This window comes from Peromyscus maniculatus, chromosome 19, assembly GCF_049852395.1.
Source record: "Peromyscus maniculatus bairdii isolate BWxNUB_F1_BW_parent chromosome 19, HU_Pman_BW_mat_3.1, whole genome shotgun sequence".
NCBI lineage: Eukaryota > Metazoa > Chordata > Mammalia > Rodentia > Cricetidae > Peromyscus > Peromyscus maniculatus.
In genome coordinates, this window is record NC_134870.1 from 30,321,007 (window position 1) to 30,343,973 (window position 22,967).

Consider the following 22,967-nt stretch of genomic DNA (forward strand, 5'->3'; position numbering starts at 1 on the left):
CAAAACGTAACGGAGCAAATGCTGACTGACCTCTGGGGTCATCCCTGAGCCATTTGTAACTGGGAACAAAGGAGGGACAAGGATGGAGACAGACAGGTATAGTAGATGTGGATGGAATTCTCTCCTGAATACTCTTGGCTTTTCATTTCCCCAGAGGCCTTTTGAGTGAGTGGGCCTTTAAGAATGCAACGTTACTAATCTCTAAAACCTAAGACTCAAAACAAACTCGACCAGCCAAGTGAGCCTGATCAGTCACTACTTGGGACTTCTGTAGAGGTGGGACAGGTCAGAAAACAGGAGGGCTTGAGACTATCTTTATTCAATTCTTATTGTACAGAGGGCCACACTGAAGAATGTCTTGTGTCCTTTGGGCAATGACCAGGGGGTCCTTGACATATGTTCCAAAGCCTCAAAGAGGAACAGGATTGGATTTTTACTAAGAAGCCCAAGATACCATCACTGTGACCAAGAAAAAGTCCCGAGGCCAGGCATGGTGATACACGCCTTTGATCCCAGCACTCAGGAGGCAGACAGGTGGACCCAAGTTTTGACCAGGTTCTAAAGGACAAAGAGAAGCTGTTCTGTAGACGGGAGGCCTTAGAGGTCAAAGGACCTTGTTTGAGGCCTCAGTAGATCAAAAACAAGGAAGCTAAGAGCTCTACTGCTCGGCTTCTTGAAGCCTGTAGATTTAGGGAGGGGCACCAGGACCAATCTTTGGTCTTCTCCCCACCTCGAGCTCTTCCTAGTTCTGGCTTTTGCCCACTGTATTACTAAGATATCCAATGGCCGGGCATGATGGCACACTTAACTAACATTATCTTGATATAGCAAGGTTCTCTCAAGAAGTAACCAGAAAACCCAAACCCCATACACCCCGTGGGGACAGGTGATCCACAACGTTTCACTAGAAGTACAACATTCTTCAGTGGCCTTCAGATTATCCTAGAGGTAGATGAGGGTCTCCCCAGTCCGGACACCCAGCCCATTGTGTGCACGTGCTCATGTGGCTTAGAGTTCTGACATGCGGGGAACTTCTGCTGAGTGCGGACGCCAGGCAACGGAACACATGAGAATGGCAGTCATATGTATATTGAACAATATATATTTATAGATATCTTCTAGATCAGTACATTCAGTTTTTAACTTGTTTTTTCTTCACAAACAGAAGAACTCTTACAATAGTAGACTTTCTAAAATAAATACTATTAAAATAGAGCTTCAAAATAAATATTTTTTTACAAAGGAAACCTTCTGTGGTAACTTTTGTGGTGGGGTGAGAAGGGGCTATAGTGGGGGAGAAAAGAAACGGATGCACTGGAGTGGGTGCTGGGCACAGCCCTACTGCTTGCTGCTAACGTGATCAACCATGGGACAGCAAGAGAAAGCCAAGAAAGCAGCGGCAGGCACCCACAGCAAAAATGGAAACACGGGCTTGACATCCACTGTTACAGAGCAGGAAGGGCGTGGAACTTCTCATCATATGCACAAACCAGGAGGCTGGTGAAGCCTCGGACGTTCTAGTAAGTTGTACAGTGCAAATCTATGCTGCCCACGCACCTCAGACATTTCTTGGAATAGCACTGGAGACCATGTTGCTTCAAAGTGACGACCTGGATTCCGGCCCAAGACCAACTTTGTATCGGTTGTCCCTTCGGGGTTGTGATCCAGCTGAGGGCTCCACCAAAGCGGACTGACCAAAGCAGACTGACCAAGCTCAAAGAACTCCATCAGTGGGCAAGTGCCCAAGGTAACAGTGAGGACCGTTCTTTGTTCCCTTTGTTCCCGCTGGCCTCAGGGGCCTTGACTGTACCTTGGAAGGCTGTGCTAGCCCAATGTGCTCACAGGACTGCTGTGGAAACCTAAGTAGCCAGGGTAGTTGTTAGGAACTGTCTTGGATGACATCCTCAGCTCCAGGTACAACTGTCACTGACCCCAGGTCTAGAAGTGAGTGAGAACCAGCTGGACCTTTTGAAGAGCTATAACCCAGCCAAGCAAGCTGCTAAAGACAGCAAGCCACCGGTCTGAGGCAGCTGCAGCGAGGGCCTGGACTCAGTGCCAGCTGACTAGCCCGGGAAGAGGGTGGGGCCCCGTGGGCACACTACCACTTTTTATTATGCATTCTTTGCCAAGTGTAGGTGTTTGCCGGGAAGCCAGAGAGAAGCAATAGAGCTGAGGAAATCAAGGATGCTTCTTCCTTCAGCCCTCCCCTTTACCACCAAGCAAGTGGGCCCCAGGGTAAACTCCTGGGGGGGAGGGAGAGCTCTGTAGACATCATTCGCAAGCCAAAACAAGGCGGGGGAGGGGAGCAAACCAAAACCCATAAAAATCCGTGTTTACAGCTATGTACACAAAGTCAGGGTCCGGGAGGGGTTGCCAGGAAACAGGGTCTGTGTGGTGGAGGGTCAGTGTGTAAGTGTCACGTGTGCATGTACGCAATACACGGCTTATTTAACTCAACTGTCCACAGAGGTGTCGAGACCAAGATCACCAAAGTGCAACTTGCCACTGGGTCAAATGTCCTGTGGAGACAAATTGAGGGAGGGACCCCGGGCAAAGCTCCCAGGCTTTAGAAAGGGTGCTCGTGTGTGCTATCGTTTTTTTGGGGGGCTTCCCTCCACATGCCTCATCTGAGGCAAGCATCTGCAGCCCCTTCTGCAAGCTTCTAATACATTCAATTAGTGTAAGTGGTTGGCTAAATGTGTTTCGGTCTTCCATTTTCTTTCCTTCTGATCTGTGCAAGAACATGGCAAGCTGACTGTGGCAAGGGCAGCTAGATGGGTTAGCCAGGGAATGAAGATGCCATATTTTATACTTGCCTTTTACAAGCCAGTAAATGTTACATAAATAAAGCTGAAAACAAAACCCTCCCTTCCTCCAATCAATAAATACCTATGGTTACAATTAACTTATTCTAAATCATAAGGTGTTACAACTAGTTTCCAAGGTGGGGTTGGGTTGGGGGGGGTGAATCCTTGAGAAAGAGCATTAGGTACAAGCTACTCATAGCTACCTGCCTGCTGGCCTCCTTCCCGGGGGGCAGCTCTGGTCCCGCACGAAGAGCCAGAAACGCTACACATGATTTTTGCCTAATGCTTTTCCAATGGCCCCTGGGGCGCCTCTTCTGACCCAGGCCATTTCTCGCATCATTTAAGAGGCAGGGATGGGGGACAAAATACCACACAAAGCAAAAACCCCACACAACAGCGGAGGGGCAAGGACCAGAGACAACTATAGCTTTTTGCATGCAACAAGTACCTACCCACTGGACGTGCTGCACTTTCTGAGTCCTTTAGCACCGTGAGAGAAAGAGTTGCTACGTCTTTGGGGGGCTGTCGGGAGGGGCGGGGTTTGTGCGGCGCACAAAAGTGGGGCTCAAAGTCCAGCAGCCCCTGGAGAACTGTTCCCCACCCTCTCTGAGTTCCTCTGACTTCCACACCGGGGCCTCCTAACACTAAAATAGACTCTGTTCATCCTCTCTCTATTTACATAAAGACAGACACATCACTATACACAAAAGGCTACGACAGCAAGCAGCAGAATCCGAAGAAAACCCAACCCCAGCTCGGCTCAACTGTCATTCTGCCAATGGGAGGTGCGGCCTCTTCTTCGCCATTCTTGACGGGCAAGGGGAATTATGCTCCTTGAGGTTGCTTGCCCCCCAGATTTTGAAATCAGCCCTTCCTGGGGGTGGCCCAAAAGGAAGCAAGTTGTTGTATTATTATTGTTGTTTAAACACCATTAGCATCTAGTTTAATTAAACATGTAAAAACATCGTGACTGGATCCAGAGACCACAGCCTCAGACTCATTGGCAAAATGATATTTGGTCTCGCTTGTGTCGCCCTGGCCCTCTTAACCCAGCAAGTTTCTGCAGAGAATCTGAGTAGAGAGCGCTCGGGACACACAGCAGGCAGGCCAGTCCGTGACTCCGTTAAGCAGAGGATGGTGTGATGAGTGGACACCCCCAAGTTAGTGATTGAAGCTAGGAGGAACACACGGCCCCGCGGCTCCTTATCCATCCTGTGGCTCCGGGTGATTTTTGTTCTCAGCTATCAAAGTCCATACAGCAGGAATTGCTACAGCGCACCTTCCCAAGAGGCCAAGGCCAACAGGCATGGACAGAGGAAGAGAAGGCAGAAGTCAAGGCTCTGAGGGTCTTCCTCGAGGTATCCCACCTTCCACTAACTGTTCCTCCCAGGCAGGAGGCTCCAGCAGGAGCCACAGACAAAAGCAAAGTGGGAGGGAGAGATTGAGGAGGAGCTGGGAAGGCCACTGAGCAGCCGAACTTCCGGATTGTGTCCACATCTGTGTTCCGTCTTCTGAAATAGGAAAACCACATCCCAAACCAGCACACCCCGATGCTATCACTGCTGCTTGACGTAAAGTTTCAAGAACATGAAAACCCCAAAGTGCATCTTCATCCTTTTGGGGACTCTAGGCTGGGTGGCAGTGGTCTCTCTGCCTGGCTTCTTCTCAATCTAGGGTTTAGGAGAGGACAGATGAGCAAGGTCAGCCTTAGGAGACTGGCAGGAGGGACCATGTTTCCAAGGGCAGTGTCAGAAAGGCTTGTCGGACCTGCTGGCCTTGGGGTCACCGCTGGCTGCCTTGCAGATGACACTGTTCGTATGCTTGCAGCGGCAACCAGGACGTCTCAGGCGGTCATAGCCATGTTGGGCCAGCTTGACACAGCCCGTGGCTGGCAGGTAGCACAGCAAACAGGGCAGCACCAGAGAGAGGGCACCCATGAAGGACCAGCGGGCACAGCAGTTGGAGCGGGAGCAGGAGCAGGGATGGTCAGCGCAGGAGCCCTCATCATCCTCGTTGGTGCAATGGTAGAAGATGCCTTGTACGAGGCACATGCACGTGCCATAGTTGACCAGGGTCTGGGCCGAGCACAGGCACTCCTGGTTGCAGACCCAGCAGGAGGGCAACGTCCGAGGGGACGAACATTCCTTGCACTTACACTTCCCACAGGCCTCACACAGCAAGAAGTGCTTATCCAGCTCTGGCGGAGCTGCTGGGCCCTTGAGGTCCAGTGGCTTACAGTGGACCGCCTTGGGCTGGAGGCGCACAGCCCTGGGCGAAGCCTGCTCAGCCACGGGCGGTGGAGCCATGTGGTCGAGCAGCCTCTGGTCTGAGGAGGTGCTGCTGCTGCTGCTCACAGAGCTGGGCCGCCCGCTGAAGGAGATCCAGTGGTGAGTGACATCCTGGTCGCAGCGGGCAGGGGTGGGGGCCAGCTCTGGGGGCCCACCCCGGGTCCGCTTGGGACCCATGGAAGGGGCCACCAGGCTAGGATTGTCTATGTAGTCGTTCTCCACGTGGCTGGTCTTCATCTGGTCAATGGGTAAGATGGTGAGTGGGTGCTGGAGCCGGCTGTGGGCCACTCGGCCGTCAAGGAGGGGCTGCACCATGCCGGAGCTGGGAGTCAAAGGGGAGGCGCCCTGCGGGATCGGGGGCTCCATGAGGCTGGCGGTCCTGGACTGCACCGATAGACAGGCTTCTAGGGGTCCTGGGAGGGAAGGAAGGAAAAAGAGAAAATGGATTCCTGCGCATCAATATGGCCTGTTAATACCTCCTCTCCCCTCAATCTTATATCAGGCCTTGGGAGCCCCTAAATGAAATGGAACCAAATTTCTTCAGCGAACGAAACGTCCTAGCGATTCCCAAGGCTTAAATGGTCACTACTACAGAGAATCACAGCAGTAGAAGTAACATCTATTGGGCTGGGGGGCAACTTGGTGGTAGGTGGATCGCTCTCTGAGTATGCTACAGGTTCTTGCTATGGTCATCAGCACCACTGGGTGAGGTAAAGAACAGGTCGGTCAGGCATGGTAGCATAGGCCTAGAATTCCAGAATTTGGAAGGTGGAAGCAGAGAGGCAGCTGTGAATTTGAGACCAGCCTGCCTACAGAGCAAGAGCCCGTCTCAAAAACAAAACAAAAAACGGAACACTTTAGGCCTAACAAGTGCTGCTGTGAACACACACTACAACTTCCTTCTAAATTATTTTGGATGCATGTGAAGGTCAGAGTTACTTCTCTCGGGGAACAATCCCTCTCTCTTCTTCCACCTTTGTGTGTGACAATGAGGGAACGGAGGTCCCCAGGCTTGTGAACAAGCGCCTGTATCAACCAAATGAGCCATCTCACTCCCCCGAGTGTGTGTGTGTGGGGTGCAGGTGGAGGGTCTCACTGTGTAGCCCTGGGCTGGCTTTCAACTCATGATATTTAACAGGTTGAACTCACAGAGATCCACCTGCCTCTGCAGTGGTGAGTGCTAGGGCCCAAGCTGCATCTATGGCTTATGCCTTAGTTTTGTGGCTGTCAAGAGGGTTCTTGCAAGGACTAAAGGGAAAAACACACACCTGATACCTGCACACATAGAAAGCACTAAACAACCCATCACTATCTCAAAATATAACCATTTTTGACTCCCTACATAAACACTTCCTAAGTCCCGTAGGAACTGGACTGGGCACCGAGGACCGTGTATGTATGTGGTCAATACAACAGCTCCTGTGTGCTCCCTTTGAGCTCACCAGCTGGATAAGCAAAAGCCTTCATTTTGGGAACTAAGAAGAGAAGGGCTGCATCTGATGCTCACTCATCCGGGACATTATTAACCTATGACTCCTGCTTCCAAGAGTGGTAACCTCCAGCAGCCAATAAGCCCCTTGGGTAGGTGAGCTCCCGACAACCTACATGGGAAATCCTCTCAAGGGGCACTCACATCACCCATTTCCAAGTGCTGAGCTGAACATTCAGACTAAATGCTATTTACTAGAATAGCTAAGGCAACCCTGGATCAGTTTCTAATTTCACTGAGAGAGTGCAATTTTAAGTTGGCATCCGGCCAGAGATTCAACTGCAGCGCCTGACACGGAAACCCAGGAAGTCACTTAAATCAAAGAGCGGAAACGGCTTGGTTCAAATTTAGAAAGTGCACATTGTTTTCTATTAGAAGTGCCATTTCCTTGCCTGCTGACCTTTACATTTGGAATTCGGATGGAGATCAATTTAAAGAAATAGCAGCGGAAGGCCAGGACCTCTGCCCAGAGGAGACACAATTTGGAATCCAAAGGAAAGATTACACTCTGGGAAGATTCCACAAAGAACTTCAAGGGACTGGGGGCGGGAAGGATGGAGAAAGGGAAGAGGAGTCTCCATCAAGACAACACACACTGAGGTCCTCAGTGTTAAGGGCGGTGTTTCTGTAAATGCCTTTTCAAGATGCTAATGAGAGCTCATGTCTCTCAACTAAGTTTATCTCGCATCAAAGGCGTTGCCAAGGGAATGTGAAATAGGTTTCTAGTTCCGTTTACCCCTCTTGCTGGGACTGTTAGTCCATCTCAGTATCACAGGAGAGTGACACTTGGCTCCCTGGAAGTAAAACTAGAGTCAAGTGTTGGTGGTGGCGGAGAGAAGAGGCTGATGGGAAGGCACAACTGTGCTTGCCTCTGCTTGGAGACTAGGGTTTGGTTACAAATAGTTGAAGCGTTTTCTTGGATGCTTCTAGTCGGCATGAAATAAACACAGCTAGCTCTAAATAGAAAGTTCATGAAAGGGATAGAAAGAAGGTTATCCACAGCATTCATCTGTACATCATCTATGCCGCTAAATGCAAAAAACATCACATCTTTTCTACAAGGGTCAACGGTTCAGTCACCAGACAGTTCCCATTCACACAGGGAACTAACTATTGTCCCGACAGGTATTTCTTTGTATACTATTTCCCTGTCTGTCTTGGGTAAGAGTCTACATAATGGCAGGGGCCACAAAGTTCTTTTCAGTGAAATCAGAACTTTTTTTTTTTAACCTTTTAATTATTTTTTAAGACAAGACATTCATATAACATCTTAGGTTGGTCTGAAACTTATTATGTAATTGTCCAGGCTGGGCTACAGAAGTCCTCATTCCTCAGCTTACCAATTGCTACAATTAAAGGAATGAGCCCCTATACACAGTTCAGAGCATCACCTATGAGTCGAAAGCCTCCTCAACCACCTGGCAGGCTTTCTACCAAAGACTAACTAGGCCCTTGTCAAGGCAGCTTTAAGTGAACTGCTGTGATCAGGGCTGGGTAGAAGTATCGTGGAGAGCATCCCTCTAAGGAATGCTACCTTTCAGCTAATACACTTGTTCCAAGAGGTTCCCAAGGCCTTGCCTCTACAAAAAAATGTTAAGTTAGAAGCCCCAGGTTCTAGTTGTGGGGTCTTTGGTTAAAGGAAAAACTTGTTAATTTGGCATAAAGTGTCTGTCACAGATCAGACTCGTCAGGTGCTAGCCAAGGATTGTCTCAAGTCAGAACCTTCTTCCTTGGACAATGATTCCAGAAAGCCCAGGTTGGGAATACCTGCCAACAAAAAGATGTGGAATCTTCAAGTAGCTTCATATTGGCCCTTGTAGCTAGAGTTTTATCTCAGAACCAAGTCCAGGACTGACTACAGGAGAAAGAAAAGGTACTGCTAGGCACAGACAGAGGCAAACCGATTCCCCCACTCTGCTTTGCCAGGCAGGTTAACCAATTCTCTTTAAAAACAGCTGCATTTCTTGCTGATGAAGCAAAAAGCCTTAGGCAACTTTCAAGGATGTTTAACAGGCCCTGGGATCAGCAAGCAGACTCTCCAAGGCATGCAAAAGCCCCATCAGCAAGCCAGTTTGGAGCAGCCACGGTAGTAGGCAGGGAGGCTACTGCGCCCCCCCCCCCCATCACCCTCCAGAGGCAGCTGTCAACATCTGGGCTGGCAAATGAGGCCAGCCTAGAGAGTGTGGGATCTTGGCCCCCAGTGACTCAGCTCTCTCAGGACACGCACATCTGACATTTGGTTCCAGAAGACACATTTCAAAAGGCATCTCCCTACCAGAACCCTGAACCCCTTCCAGCCACCATCTCAGCAAAACCGAAGGGCTGGCTCGGAGAGCCGCGGCTCACACTTGCTTAGGCCTGCCCCAGCCTCTACTGAATTGATGTGGCCGAAAAAGAAAAACAACTTCCTAAACTGCCTGTTTGATAACCCCTCAAGCACAGCTCCTGGGCTACTCCCCACCCAGCAACACCGCCCCCCACCCCCAGTCTGAGTTCTACTTCCAAGATCAGTCTCCACCCCGGGACATTTCCACCCCTCAGTTTGTGCATCCCCGCAGGTGTTAAGTGCACTTTAATAGGCACCTCCGCTTCTCCTCCAAGGAAGGAAGAGATTTATATAATATAAATGGGACAGGAGGCTTTGCCTCCGTAAGCTGCTGGGGAAGAACTTGATGGTCAATTTGGAAGATTCTGGATGGAAATGACGCCAACCCTGCACTTAAGCCTAGGAAGGATCTCACAGCCAGAGGATTAGCATAAGAAGGAACACTTTCACCTTCCCTCCAATAATAATAATAATAATAATAATAACAACAACAACAACAATAATAATAACAAAAACAACAGCAGCAGCAGCTAATTACTAGAAATGACTAATATTTATGGAACACTTCTGGGAGCCAGGCTCTCTGCTGCGCCCAAAGTGCTTTATTTTCTCAGTTAATCCTCAGGTGATCCTCACCATCACCATAGGGAATAGCTTCCCTTCTGGAGTTAGAAATGCAAGCATAGGGCCACGGAGATGACCGGTCAGCGCAGTGCTTGCTTGCCACGCAAGCAGGAGGCCTGAAGTTCTGGTCCCCAAAGCACAGTTTTGTCACATCTATAAGGTAAAGTGGGGACAGGAGGATCCCTTCAGCTCATTGGCCAGTCCTGCCACTAGGGCATCACTAAGTTCAAGGAAAGACCCCGTGCCCACCGCCAATGACAAGGCAAATGGACTAGAGAAACGGTTCCCTAATTAAGAGCGCTTGCTGTTCTTGCAGAAATTCTGGGTTTAGTCTCCAGCACCCACACGGTAGCTCACAAATCATGTGTATTTCTGATTCTGGGGAAATCTGATGGCAACCATTCTAAGAACACCAGGTATGTGTGGCATACATAGACACATGCATTCTCTCTCTCTCTCTCTCTCTCTCTCTCTCTCTCTCTCTCACACACACACACACACACACACACACACACACACACACACACACACACACAAAGGATCACAGGGGTAGAGCAAGTGATCAGGGCAGGACTCGTCTCTAGTCCTGTGACCCTGTGGCTGAAACAGACACGGAGCCCTAGCTAACAATGACTTGTGGAAGCCTTCCCTACCCCTAGGGACCCATGGAAAATGTACAAGTGCCAATCATTTTCCTAGCCATGGGTCCTTCAGTGCCCCCCCCTTAGCCACCAACCTTGTGGTAAGTGGGGGTGCTGAGAGGTTCAGTAACCCAACCAGCAGATAAATGACTCCAGATAGGGTTTTTTGGGCAATCTTTTCTGTCACTGAATGTTTTCACCTTTACCCCAATGGATCTCCCTTACAGGATTTCACTGTAACCATCCTTAAAGGAAAAGGAAATCCTGGTGTGAAACGGGATCCCCTCCCTTTTCACCTATCAAGTTCAACTCTGGGGGGTTCCTGGGGCATCTCTGATGATAGAGTTTCCAGTGCAGGTGTGGAGGGGAGAGGAGGGAAGAGCCAGGCTCAAGGAGTTGGCGAGGCTGATGAATCAGCAAGCTACCCACCCCACCCCCTTCCCATCGCACAGTCCCTCAATCTGCGGCGGCTGCTTGGTCTGGCAGCTCGAAGCTGCCTGTCTTGACCCTCACTGCCTGCAGGGAGGGACCTAGACACAGGCTGCATGAAAAGAATCAAGAGGCAATGTTAAATGTCCACACAGTCTGGCCACCCTTCCCTGGATTTACCCTGGGAAGGACAGCTGGGAAATATTGGGAAAATCTGCCCGTTGTACTTTAAAATCTCCAAGTCAGCGAATGAGAAGCTGGCAAGAAGCTCCGAATGAATGGGCAGTTTCTGTGCTGCCCATTCAGTCTTAGCGGGCTCTTCCACAGAAGGTTGTTTAACCCTTTAAAGTCACAATAAAGGTCCTTAGGCTGCCCGAGAGCCGGCCGCCCCTCTGCAACACCATTGCCTGGTCCTTTGTGACACTAACCCAGTTTAGTTAATTAAGCTATAGCCAGATGGTGACTTATTGCTTTTAAAAAGACCCTTAAGAGAAGGGGGTAGGGAAAGCCAGGCCTTATGGGGGAAGCCAATTTGTGGAGGCCCAGTGGAAGGAAGCAGAATGCCTCTGAGCAGCTGAATTTGTTTGAGGACACACCTTTACCCACTTCCTACTTTACCAGCATTAGCGAGTTCACAGCTGGCCATGTTAGGGAATCACAAAAGGAAACAGTGGTCCGTCATCCTTTGTCCCATCACCCATCACCAGTTTTCAGCCCCTTTCCCTTTCCTTGTCTTTTGAGCAATTTTAACCAGCTCCAAGCTTCTGCTTTGCTATCTGTGCACCCATATACTTGTGTCTGCCCAGTACCCCATTAAGAGAGATTGGAAGCCATGCCACAAAGGAAGGGCCCTAGATGGGGCCTGCTAACCAGCAGCACCACTCAGGAATTGGTCAGGCCAAAGTGTAGAATGTGACCAGACGCTTGCAGACCCCCCCCCCAGCCCCTTGAAAGGCCTTTTAGACATCACCAAGATGGTCTTATTGTCTCCCCAACCTCCACCAAGAGACAGAACTGACAATAGATTTTTAGTTTACCCTTGGGATTGAACAGGAAATGACTTCCCCCTTTCCCAGCCAGAAACAGACGGGTAAGGAAAACGGCTCTGGTGCAACTGGGCCACCTGCCCCAGGGCCCCTTCCCTTCCTCCACTGGACCTAGAACATCTGTGCCTCTCTCTACAGCGCCTTGCTTCCTCGCTTCCTCCACTGACTGGAGGCCCTTCTTTGGAAAGAACCACCCCCATCACAGCTGAACAGCGGGGCCTCTTAAGCTTGGCCACATGTCGCCGACACATTCCCCAACCTAGTCAGCTGTCCAGATCTGCAGGGTAGCCCCAGCTCCCTGAGAACCAATACCCCCCACCTTTTAAATCACACAGCACCCTCTACTTCCTGTGCCTCTTATTCAAAAGGTCCTTAAGACTAGACTCTCCCCTAAGAGTACAGATTAACAGTGAACTTGCCTTGGTCCTAGCCACAAACAAGCCCTACTGGCTGCCCCTGGTCCCACGGGCTCTGGGAGTTTGCTCACCCCTAAGGCCCAGGCTTACCAGCCCTTGCCTAGTCCGAAAGGACCCGTAACAGTTTCCCCAGCTTTAGTCGCTGTCTCCTTACCAAAACCTATCGCCACGAGTCACTGTGTTCTTCTCCACTCTCGCGCCACCCCTTATTTAAAAACCCCGTTATAAACTGGGCACGGTGCAGCCTGCCTGCTTGTAATGCCCACACTCCAGAGGCAGAGGCAGGAGGACTCTACTCCCAAGCTGGATGCAGCTTGTCTCCCAGGCGGGTTTCAGGCCAGCCAAGACCTTGTCTCCAAAAACAATAATAAACAAAAACCCTGCCATAACTCAGCAAGGTGGCACATCTGTAAAGCCAGCACTCAAGATTACAGGAGGCAGGGAGATTAAGAACCTCTGCTAGTTGGCGGTGGCGCACACCTTTAGTCCCAGCACTCGGGAGGCAGAGGCAGGTGGATCTCTCTACGAGTTCGAGGCCGGCCTAGTCTACAAAATCGAGGTCTGGGACAGCCCAGGATTGTTCACAGAGAAACCCTGTCTCTAAAAAAGAAAAAAAAAGAGTAAGGTTATGGGGCCAGAGAGATGGCTTAGCTATTAAGAGCACATACTGGTCTTCCAGAGGACCTAAGGTTAGTTTCCAGCGCCAACTTTAGGCAGCTGTTAAAACTTTAGTCTGATAACTTTAGTCTGTTAATTCCAGCTCCGGGGCATCCAATGCCTGACTTCTGTGGGCAATTGCATTCACATGGAAGTATGCATGTGCACTCGATTTATGCATATAATAAAGTAAAATTTTAAGAGTTCAGGATTGGGGTTGGGGATTTAGCTCAGTGGTAGAGTGCTTGCCTAGCAAGTGCAAGGCCCTAGGTTCGGTCCTCAGCTCTGGGGAGGTGTGTGTGTGTGTGTGTGTGTGTGTGTGTTCAGGGTTAGCCTGTGCCTACAAATCAAGACCCTGTTTCAAAACAAGCAAGCCAGTTAGCAAACAAGAAACCCTGTTCAGTCTACTCCCCAAGCTCCAAACATCCTAGTAGACTGAGTAGGTGGCAGGAATCGTCCCTCAGCTGGGCACATGCAACTCCCTCTTGGTTCTACCTGAGTACAGATACCCTAGAATCAGAACCAAATTAAAACTCCAAAGAGGGCCCTTCTTCCTAGGCCATCTTGTAATCAACATGCAGGCTTTATCTACCAGGCATGGATTTACAAAAAAACATGCTAACAAGTCTTTAATCCCCACTTGGGAGGCAGAGGCAGGTGGATCTCTTTGAGTTTGAGGCCAGCCTCGTCTACAGAGCGAGTTCCAGGAAAGCCGGGGCTACATAAGGAGAACCTGCCTTAAAACTAAATTTAAAATGTTATAGAAGTCCACAGCAGGGCAGGATACCACAGCAAGGGACTGGAATTTAAAGTCCTTATGCCTGATCCAAAGAGTGACACATTTCAAAAGCCACTTAGGAGCGTGTTCATGGGTTTTGTCTCTCCCTTCATTTTGGATGGCTTATTTGCCTTCATTTGTTTTCTGTTGTTTTAGAAAGCCAGCCAAACCTCTGGGCACATATAGTGCTAAGTTCACAAGACAGTGAAAATGAAGTATGAACTGGGCAAAGGGTGATTTCCAAATTGCCAATTCTGGAACGTGATACAGGCAGAAAGGACGGTGGATGCCCAGCCTCCCATCTGCCCTGAATGGATCTAGTCTGTGCTGTCTCCTCCCACCAGGCTGAACCAAAGCTGTGGTGAGGTTACCATTTCAGAGGGCAATGTGGACAAGGTTGTGGGATCCAGCAAGAAGGCATGGATATCCCAGAAGGAAAGAGACTCTTGAACTCAGGTCTAAAATTTCAGATGGGATACAAGCAAGGGATGTCCTTAAAGCCTCCCTCCACCTAGTCGTCCACTCAGGGTTCAGCAATCTAAGTGCTCACTAACACAGTTCACCTGCTCCAGCCTGGAGAGGGTTTTCCTGGAGCCAAGGGACCCTCCCAAAGACCTGGAAACAGAGGAAATGCCACCTCAGGGGTGTCGACCCTACAACTTCCCTCAGAGAAAGAGCCTGAGCAGCTGTAGTCCTTCCTCTCAGGACACATCCACGATCTCCACAACCGCACTAACGTGGGGTTAGAAGCAGAAAATCTCAGAATGTTTGTGCTCCATTTGTGTGAAGATCGAGAACTCCAAACATTGTGAAATCCAGCGGTGCAATATTGGGTAGGGCCTTAGGCCAGACGGAACTTATTAAGAGATTGATAAACCTCTATTTCCCAACTGCTCTGGGTCTCACCTTCCAGCTTGGTGCTGCGTAGAGGCCTGTTAGAAGGCTGCTGCACTGGTCACCCACAGAGGGGATGTGCCCGAGCTCCTGCCCTCCCCAGGTCCCCGTGCCTCTCCTCAAAATGGGGAGCATCAAACCACTGGTTGGTGACATTAAAGAGGAGACTGCCATTGCATCTGAAGACCCCAAGGAATCTATCTTTTCCTTGCAGCGTCGCAGGGTTCCGGGGAGCCTATTCCCTGCGCAGTAGGAGGCCTTCTGCCCTGAGCCAGGCCTGACAATATGGATGCCCAGCCAGCAGCTTTCCCCTCTGCATGCAATCCCTTCCAGCCCATGTCGCCTAGAACTCCATCCCTTAGCCCTTCAAGCCATGCAACCATCTTTCTGTCTCTCGCCTCTTCCTCTGCCCACAACCCCCAGCCCCCAATCAAAAGAATTGAGAAACCGTCTTCTTGCCCAAGAGCAGCTACTGTAAATGCTTTTTGATCGTCTGCTTGGAGGGGGAACTGGGCACAGCCGTGGCCCCAGTGATGAAGCCAAGCTCCAGCTGCCCGGGTTGGCCAAGCCCGTCTTCTCCCTTACCCCCCTCAATGCCCCCGTGGCTCTGGCGACTCCAAATTCTTCAGAACATACCGTCTCTATCCTCTATTCTCCGTGTTGTCAAGTCTGATACCAACAAGGAGGCAAAGTGGGCACCTTATCTCTCCTACGCATGCAACCTCTTCCTCCAGCTCCCACACGCCCGGCGTTATGTAAACGCACCTTCAGCCCCCACCACAGCCTTACTAGAGGCCCAGGGGCTCCCGGACCTGGCAAAGATCGATGTCTGAGGATATGGGGGTACCGGATGGCCAAGGAGCCTCGGGCCCAGAAGAGGCTAGGGAAAGAAGAAGCAAGGTAGTTGCACAGCATAAAATGAGGCAGCCGAGCAAAGGTCAGACGGTCTGGAACCGCCTCGCCAAGGAGAGGGAGCAGAAAAGCTCAGTCCTTGGCCGGCCCCACGCTGACCATCCAGTGGGGAAGCAGCCGAGGAAACCTAGTCCTCCACGGCTCGGAACCGGGAAAGAAAAAAGCTACGTCGAGCATAGGCCCCTGAGGAAGGGCTGGGAAGACCCACGGCACAACTGGCACCGTGGGCACGGAGCCCGGGGGTGGGCGAGCCGCCCAAACGTAGGGCGCCCCCAAGTCCCAAGCGGTCGCTCCAGAGCGAGCCCGGGGCTGCGGGTTCCGCGCTCAAGGAGTAGTGGCAGGAGAAGGAAAGAGGCCAGGCCAGAGGCAAACTCCGGACACTACCAAGGTTTCCCGAGTCGCAGAGGGCGCGGAAGCCCAACTTGGCAATGCCCAGGGTCGGCAACGGCAGTGCCAGGCAGCGAACACCCCCAGCGCCGTGCCGGCCGGGCGCGCCTGGTAGCTGCGGCGTACCGCAGGGACTCGAGGAGGCGCAGACCAAGGGAAGGAACACCGAAGCGGCTCGAAATAGCGTACCATTGGCCTCAGCCCGTGGGGAGCCGCGTCACGGCACCGAGGGGGTACTTTCAGATCTCCAATCGGCTATGGACTTACTTTGAGGAGCTGCAGAGTCACAAGCATCGCTCCACGTCTATGTAAATGCCCGAACCGGAGTGGGTCAGTCGCTGTTGTACTCGCAGACGCCAGTCAGAGGAGCCGGCAAGGCTCCCTGAGTCCTGCAGCGCCAGCTCCGCCGCTGTCAGCTCTGCTCGCTGCCTCAGCGGCGATGTTGCAACCCTTGCCTGGGAAAATGGCTTTTTTATGAATGGGAGGGCAGAGAGCTCCACTGCGCACGCGCGCCGCCCGCGATTCTATGAATGGGTGGGCACAAGCGACCCCGTGCGCGCATGCGCTGCGCTTTTTTTTTTTCCCTTTTTCTTTTTTTTATGAATGGGGGGCCGGAAAAGAGCTTAACCCGTGATTGTTGGGGCCGGCTGTTGCTCCTCCAGGGGCCGTCGTTCTTTTACAAAGAGGGGTGGAGGTTGTTGTTCCTTTTTTTTTTTTTTCTTTTTAATGAATGGAGGGCGGCGGCGACTGCTGCCGCTGGCTCAGCTGCGTGGGTTGTACCCTCCTCCCAGCCTGCGAGAGGAGGTAAAGGCCACCTTCACGCCACTGCGGGCTTGGGCAGGAACCGTCAGTGTGACTAGAGGGTGGGGGGCGCTGCGGCCTCGGGATTCTGGGCCTAGAGCAGGGTGGGGGAGGACACACCTCGATCAGCGTATCTCTTGTCGCCTCAGGCGATGGGGAGGGGGAGCGAGAGGACCCCCTACTGGGAACCTTCTCCTTTTTCAAGATCAGTGGCGCCTGGGGACGTCGGGGGCAGGGACCTTCCAGCCTCATTTGCCAAAAATTAAGAAAATGTCTTTTGTCTATTTCAAAGAAGGGTAGGGTGGGGGGTTGTTGAGTGAATCTGGCTCCCTAAGTGCAGACCACTCCTCCTCCCATTTCTTGGGTGTGGACAGTATCTGGGCCAGGCCTCTTCCGGCTCCAGTACCCCCCGGGGTGATTCTGTCCACTCAGCCAGAGGCCTGGCCCTCACCTCTCAACCCCGCCTCTCTCCCGCCCCAGAGTAATGTCCGCAATGCCCCGGGCTTCCGCCCGCCCTCTGCTGCCCTGGCTAGGTGCCCCCTTCTCTACTCGGGCCCTTGTCTCCCAGTCCTCAGAAGTCGCTGTTCTTTGTAATCTTGCTGCCCTGTGCCTTTTGTTGCAGAAGGCAGTTTTCCCGATTGCTCCCCTTCAAAGAAAAGGGAGCAGCGGTGAATTGGCCAGGTAGATGGGTGGAGCAGGCCTCGGCAGGATGCTGCCGGGGTGGCCACGGTATTAAATAACAGGACTCTTGAGCTCAGAGGGAATGGAAATAGCCAGAGAGCTTTTCTTTGCTGGAGGGGGCGAGGGGGGCGGGGGCGTCCGAAGCCGGTGAAAAGAGAAGCCCCCCATTAGGCCTGACTCCTGAAGTCGGGCGCTCCAGCATTAGGCCCAGCTCCGCCCAGTAACCGGGAAGCCTGTAATCTCCTTGGAGCCTGGAGTAGGGATGAAATTGATGCAGTAAGGGGGAGCGGGAGGGTGCTCTGAGTCTGGATCCCCGGCAAGGTATATCTTGCTGGTGTTTGGCCATCATGGGTTGTGAGGCAGTTTTTTCCTCCTACGCCATCCTAGTGCTGCGCTTGGCTGTAGTCGGAGGAACCAATTGAAAGACTCAGCCCACGGGTGAGGTCTGGCCTGGGGCTAGGGCCCCATCACAAGCTGTTCAGACTAGAACTCAAGGTCACTGTGTCCTATCGTAAAATGCCTTCTTACCACTCGGACTCACGTCTCAATGATCACTTACTCAGTTCCTGGGGCCGGAACAGACTCTCCCACGGAGCTTCCTTCCTGGGACAAAACCTCCACCCAAAGCCAAGGAGGGAGATCTTCAGGACTTCCCTTTGTACTTATCACTATTCCCATTTGTCAGATCTGCAAATTGAGGCCAATAGTCCTTCATCTGGTGAACAGAAACACTGGTAAATTGTGCTGAATTTCAAGGTTTGCAACCCAGTTCTCTCTGCCTTGAGTCTAACTCCCTCTCCACCGTAGGGTTTCTTAGAGTCATGTAAGCAGTTAAACAATGACACATTTTCCAGCTGGTGTTCACCCATGGTCCTTGCCTAGTTACAAGGATGAGAATAAATGACTCTTTTTAAACTGATGTAGGGGAAGGGACGCTGCCCTGTTTCCTTCATTAACAGGTTTAGCCAAAAGACAGGGTTCCACTTTGTGATCCTGTTTTAAGGAGGGAGAATGCCCAGCCCTAGGTGGGGATCAGGAGGAGTTCCAGTGCTCCCCCCCCCCCCACTGTTCGATCAGAATGCCTGAGAGGCATTAGCAGCAGTTTAGAGGAATTCATTTGCTTGTTGTGTGCTGCTGTCTGCAGTGATTGGGGCTCATGGGGGGCAGATGTCCCTCCTTGCCCTGGTGAAGCTCTTTTAGGAGACAAAGTGAGTGCAATTTGATCTCTGGCAAGTGCTCAGAGAGAGAAGTCAGCCATCTCTGAGTTCATGGAAATGAGGCATATAAGGGGGAGTATGCTTGTATGTATGTATGTATGTATGTATAAGGAAAAGGGTGCACATGCGTGTGTGTGTGTGTGTGTGTGTGTGTGTGTGTGTGTGTGTGTGTAAAACAGAAGTCCTGTTGAGTGTCTTCTTTCTACTCCTTAAAAGAAGTAGATTTATTTTCTCTTTTATGTGTGTGAATGTTTCGCCTGCATGTATGTATGTATGTAAACCATGTGCATGCCTGGTGCCTTTGGAGGTCAGAATATGGGGTGCGGGATTCCTGGGTGTGGAGTTACAGATGGTTGTAAGTTCCTGTGTGGATGATACGAATTGAACCTGTGTCCCTTGCAAGAGTAACAGGTGCTCTTAACCACTGACAGAGCCTCTCAATTTGGTTTTTGAAACAGGATCTCTCTCTCTCTCTCTCTCTCTCTCTCTCTCTCTCTCTCTGAAATCAATTTGGAGCTCACTGCTTAGCTAGACTGGGTGGATCGCCAGCCCCGGGCATCCTCCTGTTTCTGCCTCCACAGCAATAGGATTACAAATGTGAGCGGCTTCTTTATATGGATTTTGGGGATCCAGACTTCGCTCTTCATGCTTACAGAGCGTCTCAGTTAGGGTTCCTATCTGAATTGTGCTGAATTTCAAGGTTTGCAACCCAGAACATGACACAAGCAACTCGGGGAGGAAAGGGTTAATTTGACTTTCCTGTCCTGAGTCACAGTCCATTGAGGGAAGCCAGGGCAGGAACCTGGAGTCAGGAGCTGATGCAGAGGCCGTGGAAGGGTGCTGCTTACTGGCTTGCTCTTCATGGCTTGTTCAGCCTGCTTTCTTATAAAACCCAGGACCACCAGCCCAGGGGTGTCTTCATTCACAGTGGGCTAGGCCCTCCCCTATCAATCAATTTTTTAATTGGTTAAGGAAAAATTAGTTAAGACCCTGCAGGCCTGATCTTATAGAGGCCTTTTCTCAACTGAAGTTCCTGCCTTTCGAATGATTCTAGCCTGTGTCAAGTTGACATAAAACAAGCCAGCATACAAAGCAAGTATTTTACCGAATGAGCCATCTTCCTAGCCCCATGGGTGGCAGATTTCAATTTGGGTATCAGGAAGTGTCTCAGAAAGGAGCCTGTGGTTTTGAATTGCAACTGAGGGCTGAAGAATGAGTCCAAGGAAGGTTAGAGCATGTGTTAAGCAGAGGCGTCATGGGTGGAGGCTCCACCACACATAGGCAGAAACCTGGCATGTGGACAACTGGAACAGAAAGTCTCTGGCCACAATGTGATGTGCAAGGATGAGGGGTGTTAAGCAGGTGTAAACACCCTGATTTCACTTAACAGCAGCCCTGGGGCTGATATACAGGGAACAAGAAGACAGAACGAAAGATGGTGGGGGAATCAAAACATTTGTTTCCTAGAAGGTGAAAGACCTCACTCACATTTACTCGTACGGTTGGGCAGCTGGTAGGCTGTGCACATGCCCAAGTCTTGTCCCCAATCAACTGACTGCTCATTCCAAAATGCCTAGTGGTTTCCCCTGGAATAACATTTTTGTTTTGTTTGTTTTTTTTGTTTTTTTGTTTGTTTGGTTGGTTGGTTTGAGTTTTTTTGTTGTTGTTGTGTGTGAATTTTTGTTATGTTTTTTATTTTGTTTTGTTTCTTGCTAGCATCAGAGTCTAACAACCATTCTCCTGCCAATGCTGATGAGCACAGTCTTTCCACTTAGCGCTGGTACAAATACAGTTCATTGCCTCCAGATGGTGGACAGGGCCCTGGAGTGGCTTCAGTTCTGGGCTTTGCCCTTTTATCAAGGATCCAGGAGATACATTTGAAGAGGGAAGAGAGGCGGCAGTTCCAGTCAATGTCAGACATTTATGGAGCACTTGCTGTTTGCTGCTCCTGTGGTCAGTGTTTTCACCCTTAGACTTTGTTTTTTGTTACTTTGGCTTTTGTTTTTGCTTTGGGAGTCTTTTATTATGTAGCCCAGGTTAGTCTTTTTATTATGTAGCCCAGGTTAATCTCCAACTTTGGATCCTTCTGCCTCAACTCATCTCCATGTACCTCCATGCTTAGCTATATATTATTTGTTTGTTTATTTCTCAAGACAGGGTTTCTGTGTGTAATGGCCCTGGCTGTTCTGGAACAGGCTGGCCTCCAAATCACAGAGATCCACCTGCCTCTGCCTTCCCTAGTGCTGGATTAAAGGTGTGCACCACCACCACCACCACCACCACCACCACCACCACCACCACCACCACCACACCTGGCTTGCTTTTTTTTTGGGCCTCTCTGTATAGTCCAGTTGATCCGGAACTCACTTTTGTAGAGCAGGTTAGACTCAAACTCAGAGCTCTACCTGCCTCTGCCTCTCAAGTGCTGGAATGAAAATCATGTGCTGCCACTGCCTGGTTTTCATCAATATTCTTTAAAACCTGTTGGGGGGGGGGGGGGAGATGCCGAGGATCAAATACTGCACTTGCACATAATCAAGACTCATCAAAATCCCCAGGCCAGGTAATGTTTCTTTGGAAAAAAACGATATCCTGGCCAAGGCTAGTGGTATGGGCTTGTAATGCCCAACTAGGGAGGAGGCTAAGAGTGGAAAAGATTGCTAATTCAAATCCTGCTCAAGCTATGGGGTGAGTTCAAAGCCAGCTTGGGCAACTTAGAGAATGCTGTCTCCAGATAAAAACTGAAACAGAGCTGAGATACAGTTTAGTGGTAGAGCATTCGGCCTAGGTTCAACCCCTAGTGCTGACAAGAAAGGTGGGGAGGGGCTGGTGGGAAACAGCCTGCCATTGTGACACATCCCTTTAGTCCTGGCACTCTTAGCCCTGGGTAGGCTGAGGCAGGAGAATGACTGTGAGTTTGAGGCTAGCCTGAGCAACATCGCTATGTAGTGAAATAGAAGGCAGCCTGGGCTATATACAATGAGAGCCTGTCTCAAAAAGAAGGAGAAAGAGCTAAGAAGTCCGAGGTATCGTCTTATGTATGTGTTAATTCCATTAAAAATGATTGCATATTGCCTTTAGGTCAAGCACACTACCAGACGCTGAGGTTACAGTAGAAGAGACAGACATGGTTCTGTCCTCATGGAGCCGCTACTCAGAGAGGAGCAGGAGGGAGCCATACATAGTCATTTCCGTTACCCACCGTTTCGTATTAAGTAGACATCTCTCCAGCTTCTCTCAAGTCCTAAGCAACAGAGGCAGAGCCCCCTGAGCGCACACGCTCCTGTGCCTGCACCTGCTGCTAGCATCGTTAAATAGGGGAGAGACATTAAACAAGCCATTCATTGGTCGATCGGAGAGTGGTGGGCTTGCAGTTAGTATCAGCCGTGCGTGCAGAGTGCAGATGAGGCGCCACAGCCTGGGGCCCTGGGACAGTGTCCCTGTTGTCCGGAACTCCAGAATGCAGGCCAGGCTGGGATACTATTAGGCTTGGTGCCACACTATCTGTAGTCCCAAATCTTGGGATGCTGAGGCAGGTAGATGGAGAGTTAGTGGAGAGCCGGGTTCAACAGTGGTAGATCGAGTTGGAGTCCAAGACCAGTGCGGTTGACTTTAAACACCCCATCCCCAATGGAACCCAATGCTGCACACAGTAGGCAAATTCTCCCCAGTCCTGGCCTTGAATTTTCTTTTGGGGAGGGTGGAGTGGGGTGGGGGAGGTTATTTAAAAAAGGTCTTATTATATAGTCTTGGCTGGTCTCAAACTGGGAATTTTCCTGCCTCAGTCTCCCCAGGATGGGTATGCTGGTGTGTGTCAACATGCGGGCTACTTATTAGTCTCTTGGGCTCCCACTGTGGACAGGACTAAATCTTGTCCAGTGCCGTGCGAGTGCTAAATGGCATGCTGCTTTTTAGGTGACTTGGCTTGCAGCCAGCTACATAGGTTCTCTACGATCTTCTAGTTGTTCTGTGGAGGGAGCAAAATTTGAAGGTGGTGATCTTGGTTATGACGGTGTAGTTCATTAGTTTCCCTTTCTCTCAGAACTTTAAACAACTGCCGATTTATTTGTCTTTGTTTCTGTGTTCATGTGTGTGCAGGCATGAGTGTGTGTGTACCGTGTGCATGCCTGGACCCGGAGGGGGCCCGATGGCATTGAGTACCCTGAATTGGAGTTGTCAATGGTGGTGAGCCACTTGAGGTGGGTGCCGGAAACCCAATCCGGTATCGACTCTCTCTACTCTTAACTGCTGAACCCAAGAACGTTTTTAAAGTACAGTTTCCATTTTTTTTTCCCCCTAGCATCTGCTAAGAACTTTTATTTTCATTCTGCCAAACTGGGCAGTGGCATGCTGTGTGTAAAGAAGCATTCTTTTTAGCTGGTCCTGGTGATACAGGCCTGGAATCATAACTACTGGGGAGGCTAAGGCAGGAGGATGCCCCAATCCAAGACTTGCCTGGGCTGCAGAGTAAGTACAAGACCAGTCTAAACTATCTGGCCTCCAATCCTCCTACTTCAGCCTCCTGGGTGCTAGGATTTTACTCAGGAAGCCTCATGGTGGAAGAAGAGAAACAG

General features: G+C 50.6%; 2 protein-coding genes across 6 annotated transcripts in view; one reads left to right on the forward strand and one right to left on the reverse strand.

The window, feature by feature from the left end:
- Window positions 1–1,086: 1,086 nt before the first annotated feature.
- Spry4 (sprouty RTK signaling antagonist 4) lies at window positions 1,087–16,146 on the reverse strand. The gene is made up of 2 exons (XM_006976921.4): window positions 15,962–16,146; window positions 1,087–5,508 (listed from the first exon to the last, which is right to left on the reverse strand). The coding sequence occupies exon 2, from the start codon at window positions 5,459–5,461 to the stop codon at window positions 4,556–4,558; it is 906 nt and encodes a 301-aa protein (XP_006976983.2). The 5' UTR covers window positions 5,462–5,508; window positions 15,962–16,146; the 3' UTR covers window positions 1,087–4,555.
- Window positions 16,147–16,225: 79 nt separating this feature from the next.
- Window positions 16,226–22,967, forward strand: part of LOC107401216 (uncharacterized) — a 385,225-nt gene continuing 378,483 nt past the window's right edge. For 3 of the 5 annotated variants that reach the window (XR_013046060.1, XM_076555095.1, XM_076555096.1), the window contains exon 1: window positions 16,226–16,498. The gene's annotated coding sequence lies outside the window, so the exon portion shown is untranslated. The remainder of the gene's footprint in view (window positions 16,499–22,967) is intronic. The other 2 variants (XM_042263968.2, XM_076555097.1) reach the window with 1 other exon arrangement.